The sequence below is a fragment of the Coenobita brevimanus genome, chromosome 11 (genome assembly GCF_032717465.1).
Source record: "Coenobita brevimanus isolate Jiangsu-jjx chromosome 11, ASM3271746v2, whole genome shotgun sequence".
NCBI classification, from domain to species: Eukaryota; Metazoa; Arthropoda; class Malacostraca; order Decapoda; family Coenobitidae; genus Coenobita; species Coenobita brevimanus.
This window is the reverse complement of record NC_136964.1, coordinates 1,309,209-1,315,761: the sequence shown is the minus strand read 5'-3', so window position 1 is coordinate 1,315,761 and position 6,553 is coordinate 1,309,209. Positions and strand designations below refer to the sequence as shown.

The 6,553-nt window shown below is 41.2% G+C and overlaps 1 protein-coding gene across 1 annotated transcript in view; it reads right to left on the bottom strand.

The window, feature by feature from the left end:
- Nucleotides 1-1,400: 1,400 nt before the first annotated feature.
- Nucleotides 1,401-6,553, bottom strand: part of LOC145411465 (carboxypeptidase A4-like) — a 5,871-nt gene continuing 718 nt past the window's right edge. Inside the window, exons 2-5 of the mRNA XM_080281516.1 lie at nucleotides 6,504-6,553; nucleotides 4,773-4,923; nucleotides 2,397-2,563; nucleotides 1,401-1,493 (exon numbers count right to left, since the gene is read on the bottom strand). The exon at nucleotides 6,504-6,553 is cut by the window's right edge and continues 101 nt beyond it. Of these exons, the coding sequence (XP_080137642.1) occupies nucleotides 1,401-1,493; nucleotides 2,397-2,563; nucleotides 4,773-4,923; nucleotides 6,504-6,553 (461 nt within the window). The remainder of the gene's footprint in view (nucleotides 1,494-2,396; nucleotides 2,564-4,772; nucleotides 4,924-6,503) is intronic.

Sequence of the window (6,553 nt, the reverse complement as noted above, 5' to 3'; positions counted from 1 at the left end):
ACAGAAAGACACGTGAAGAAGTGGCCTGACAGATAGATTGACGAATAGATATATTTACTGGCAGATAGACAGATAGATAGATAAAGATAGATAACGACACGTGAAAAACTGGGTGATAGATAGATTGACGGATGGATATATTTACTGGCAGATAGACAGATAGATATATAGATAGACAGATACATAAAGATAGATAAAGACACGTGAATAAGTGGCCTGACAGATAGATTGACGGATAGATATATTTACTGGCAGATAGACAGATAGATAGATACATACATAAAGATAGATAAAGACACGTGAAGAAGTGGGCTGACAGATAGATTGACGGATAGATATATTTACTGGCAGATAGACAGATAGATAGATACATACATAAAGATAGATAAAGACACGTGAAGAAGTGGGCTGATAGATAGATTGACGGATTGATATATTTACTGGCAGATAGATGGATAGATAGATAGACAGATAGGTGGATGAGTAGATAGACGGATTGATGGACTGATGAACAGACAGAGATGTGTAGAAATCTGGGTATAGGTGATTGATGGATAGATTAACTGATAAACAGATAGACAGATGGTTTGATAGATAGATATACAGACAGACAGACACATACAGAAATGGGTATACATAGAATGATAGATGGATGGATAGATTTACTGGTAGATACGGATTGATAGATAGACTGATGGATAGATAAACAGACAGATGGATAGATAGATAGATTGATAGATACATAGATTGATTGATAGATGGATTGATGGATGGATAGATAGATAGATTGATAGATATATAGATAGATAGATGGATGGATTGATGGATGGATAGGTAGATAGATAGACTGATAGATATATAGATAGATAGACAGACAGATAGATAGATGGATTGATGGATAGATAGACAAAAGTAGAAAACTGGGCATAGATTGATTGAAGGATAGATTTACTGATATAGATAGATAGGGAGATAGACAGATAATAATAATAATAATAATAATAATAATATTATTATTATTATTATTATTATTATTATCGTATTATTATTATTATTATTATTATTATTATTATTATCATTTTTATTATTGTTATCATTATGTTAGTACTAAGATCTACAACGATGCTCCTACTTTTTTTATTATTATTATTATTACTATTATTATTACTATTATTATTATTATATATACTTTTTTACTACTACTACTACCACCACCACCACTACCACTACCACTACTACCACCACCACCACTACCACTACCACTACTACCACCACCACCACCACCACCACTACCACTACTACCACCACCACCACTACCACTACTACCACCACTACCACTACCACTACTACCACCACCACCACTACCACTACTACTACCACTACTACTACTACTACTACCACTACTTACGTACAAGGTTGTAGAAGGAACCAACCCTATACTGTGTGTTGTGTACTGACTCAGTCGCGTTAACTCCAATCTGAGCAACACGACTCTGAAAAAAAGAAGAAAAATCAAATATACACACAGGAGCCTTCATTCATCGCCTATCGACAGCACGAGAGCCAATAACACACATCATTTTCCATCCATCTATTGCCAGACGCCTAGATCCAGTAAGGGGTGGCCACAAACAAATCGCCTCCATGTCGCCCTGTCCAACGCCATTTCACTGCCCTGCTCCCAGCTCACACCACACCGCCCCCCCCCCTCTCTCATATACCTCTCCGCTCCATCGCTCCATCTCATCCTCGGCCTCCCTCTCCCTCTCACATAATTTTAATATATACAAATCTTTTCCCTACACGTGCAAGCTCAGAATGTTAAGTAATGGACCATTGTTGCTCTATCTATCTATCTGTCTATCTATTTATCTATCAACAAAGCACCAACATGAGTCCAAATCTCAACCGTTTGGGAGCTGATATCTTCCTGGCCGAATTATGAGGTAAATAAAGTGACCAGTAATAATGTAGTGTGTATGTATGTATGTATGTACGTGTGTGTGTGTGTGTGTGTGTGTGTCCACTGAGGTACTGTTTGTGAGGTAGTGTGTGTGTGTGTGTGTGTGTGTGTGTGTGTGTGTGTGTGTGTGTGTGTGTGTGTGTGTGTGTGTCCACTGAGGTACTGTTTGTGAGGTAGTGTGTGTGTGTGTGTGTGTGTGTGTGTGTGTGTGTGTGTGTGTGTGTGTGTGTGTGTGTGTGTGTGTGTGTGTGTGTGTGTGTCCACTGAGGTACTGTTTGTGAGGTAGTGTGTGTGTGTGTGTGTGTGTGTGTGTGTGTGTGTGTGTGTGTGTGTGTGTGTGTGTCCACTAAGGTATTGTTGGAGGCAGTGTGTATGTGTATATATGATGCATGTATGTACGTATATATCCATGTACGTAATTCTGTGTACGTACCACTTCAGGCTCCTCCGGCACCGACTCTCCACTCCAGCCATACGCATACAGCCACGGCTGAAGGTATGAGTGGATGGTGAAGAAAGCTGTCAAATTCCTTGTACTTTGTAATTCATTGATATAATCCCTCACTGCTTGCGTCTCCAGCTCTGAGAACCCCGTGGGGCCTGGGGGGGCGAGAGAGGGGGTTATTTGAGGGGTTAGTGAAGATGGAAGATGGGAAATAAATCGCTGAGGATGAGGTGATAGGAAGACTTGTGTGGTGTTGAGTACTGAGATAAAAATTAAAAGAATATATATGTTGTGTGTGTGAGAGAGAGAGAGAGAGAGAGAGAGAGAGAGAGAGAGAGTAGCTGTCTCCTGTCAATCATTGTCTTACCTCGAGCAGTAGTGAGAATTTAATCATAATTCAATACTGTTAACGCAATTTGTAAGAGAGAGAGAGAGAGAGAGAGAGAGAGAGAGAGAGAGAGAGAGAGAGCTAAAACATATAACAATAATAAAGTATTGTGCTCTGCCTGCGTGTGTGTGTGTGTGTGTGTTGACAGATATAAAAGCCTTGCAGCGGACAGGGATTCAGGTAAAGCCAGTGACAAATGGCGGGAGTGATGACATTTAAATTCGAAATATCTCACCAAATACTCACCCTAGTGGCCCCAGTTTGTAACATCTATTGCACAGGTTCATCCTAGTCACGAAGAATTACTGTCAGCCTCCATACCTACCGAATAATTAACGAAAAACGCGATAATTCTGGACCACCCCACCACACACACCGACACGGGAATGTAAATAAACCTGCGGGACGTTCGAAAGCGTTAGGAAGTTAATTATTTTTCTTTTTCTCTAACAAAATTATTCACAGAGGTAATTTTTAAACACATTGGTCACTAAATAAACTAAATTACAATTAATTTTTTGATGCATATGCCAAATGATGCTAAAATGAGTAATTATATTGAATTTTATAAAGCAGAAGGCTGAAACGAACGCGTGATTTTGAAACGTTTACCACAAAATCACTCGTTCGTTTTGTTTGTTACGAAATTCTTTTACTTGACAAATGGATCCATAAATTAATTTCAGTTTATTATGTTTAGTGAAAAATATGTTTAAAAATTACCTCTGTAGATTAATTTTGATGGTGAAATACATTACATTGTTAACGCTTTCGAACATAAGAACATAAGAAGAGAGGATAACTGCAGTAGGCCGGTTGGCCCATGCTAGGCAGCTCCTAGAAGAGTAACTGAACTACTAGAATGAGATAAGGATAGCAAAGAAGAAGGCTTTTCCCCGCCCTCCAAACCCTCCAGCCGAAGCCGGCAGGAAAAAGTCAGAAAGAGCACCACACTGGCGTGGACATTTTACAGGAAAGTGTGTAAGGAGAATAGAGACCATCATAGTGTAACCTGAAAAGGAAAAATTATGAATTAGTATTGGCAATAAGATTTTCTTTTTTCTATAGCCACCCCCTTATTTGTCATATGCTTATCTAGCCTATGCTTGAAACTCTCAATGGAAGAGGCAGCAACTACTTTACTAGGTAGCTTATTCCATTCGTCTACTACTCTATTACCAAATCAGTTTCTACCTATTTCCTTATTGAAACGGAATTTTTCTAGTTTTAAACCATTACTTCTCGTTCTAACCTGTATGCTCACTTTAAGTACCTTGCTAATATCTCCCTTATTTATACCCTTCATCCACTTAAACACCTCAATTAAGTCTCCCCTTACTCTACGCCTCTCTAGCGAATGCAGACTTAGTCTTTTCAGCCTGTCTTCATATGACAGGTTCCGGACGTCATGTATCATTTTTGTCATTCTTCTCTGTACATTTTCTAACGAATTAATATCTATTCTATAGTAAGGACACCAAAATTGTACTGCGTAGTCTAAATGTGGCCTTACTAATGCTAGATAAAGTTTCAGTATTACTTTTGATGATCTAGTGCTCATAATTTGTTTACCCTCATACCGATGTGCGTGCAGTGAGACGGTCCAGAATAATCGCGTTTTTCGCTAATTCTTCGTTGGATATGGAGGCTGACAGTGATTCTTCGTGACTAGGGTGAACTTGTGCAGTAGATGTTACAGACTGGGGCCGCTAGGGTGAGTATTTGGTGAGATATTTGTGGTTTTTAATGACGTTACCCTCCGCTATTTGTCACTGCCTTTGATAGAAAGCCTCTTCGCTCCGTTTTCTTTCACCCGGGGAGTAACTTGTTCATTGTTACCTCTGCCCACGAAGTTGGAGGAGGTTATATATTCACCTGTGTTTATCTGTCTGTCTGTTTGTGCCGACGATATTTCCAGAAGTTCTCAGTGAATTTCAATGAAGTTTGGTGGAAGGGTGAGCCTCCCCCCAACTCACCCTCGTAGTTCTTGCTGCAGCTGTCTTCGGTCCCGTGCCCGTCGTCGTAATACCGGCCCAGATCGAGCCCCTCGTCGTAGTTCTGGCCCAGATCGACGCCGTAGCAGGTGTCGTTGGGGTTCCTGTTCCGGTTCTTGCGCCAGAGACGGTCCTGATGGATGGATGGATGGGTGGATGGATGCTTGATGCTTTGGTGGATAGATAAACAGAGAGAAGGACTGATGGATGGATGGATTTGTGGATGGATGCTTGATGCTTTGGTGGATAGATAAACAGAGAGAAGAATTGATGGATGGATGGATGGGTGGATGGATGCTTGATGGTTTGGTGGATAAACAGAGAGAAGGATTGATGGATGGATGGATGGAAGGATAGATGAATGGGTGGGTGGATGGATGCGTGATGGTTTGGTGGATAGATAAACAGAGAGAAGGACTGATGGATGAGTGGGTGGATGGATTGATTGAGAGATAGATGCTTAACGGTTTGATGGATAAATAAACAGACAGAAGGATTGATGGATGGGTGGATAAATGGATAGACAGACAGATGCTTGATGGTTTAGTGGATAGATAAACAGATAGAAGGATTGATGGGTGGGTGGGTGGATGGATGGATGAATACATGAACAGATAGAAGGACTGACGGATAAATGGATGGATGAATGGAAGGATGGGTGGGTTGGTGGATGGAAGGACTGAATGATTGGGTGATGGGTGGATGGATGGTTAGGTGGGTGGATAGATGGATGGATGGATGGTGGGTGGATAGATGGATGGATGGTTAGGTGGGTGGATAGATGGATGGATGGATGGTGGGTGGATAGATGGATGAATGGTTATGGTGGGTGGATAGATAGATAGATGGTTAGGTGCGTGGATAGATGGATGGATGGTTAGGTGGGTGGATAGTTGGATAGATGGTTAGGTGGGTGGATAGATGAATGGATGGTCAGGTGGATGGATAGATGGATGGATGGTTAGGTGGGTGGATAGATGGATGGATGATTAGATGGGTGGATAGATGGATGGATGGTTAGGTTTGTGGATAGATGGATGGATGGTTAGGCGGGTGGATAGATGGATAGATGGTTAGGTGGGTGGATAGATGGATAGATGGTTAGGTGGGTGGATAGATGGATGGATGGTTAGGTGGGTGGATAGATGGATGGATGGTGGGTAGGTGGATAGATGTATGGATGGATGGTGGGTGGATAGATGAATGGATGGATAGTGGGTGGATAGATGGATGGATGGATGGTGGGTGGATAGATGGATGGATGGAGTGACTGACTGATTGGGTAATTGATGTATGGATGGGTGCGTGGGTAAAGGGGTTGATAGATGAATGGATAGGTAGATAGATGCATAGTCGAGGAAATAAATAGATATAAATAGATAGATGGGTTAAGAGAGAGAGAGAGAGGGGGGGGGAAGAAGCAGATAGTGGAGAATGGACCTGAGTGAGTTTGAGAGGGTGTGAGAAAATGTGAGAAAGTGAGAGAGTATTATGTTGGAAAACGATGTAGAGTGGAGAGAGAGAGAGAGAGAGAGAGAGAGAGAGAGAGAGAGAGAGAGAGAGAGAGAGAGGCTGTTGTGTTTTGAGTGGGCGATATTATTATTATTATTATTATTATTATTATTATTATTATCATCATCATCATCATCATCATCACTCAGCCAAACCTAGTAAATGAGAAAGTGAGCCAGATATAGAGGTAGCTCTACTTACAGAGTGCCAGGAGTAATAGTAGCCGTCTGGGTTGTGAACAGGCATTATGT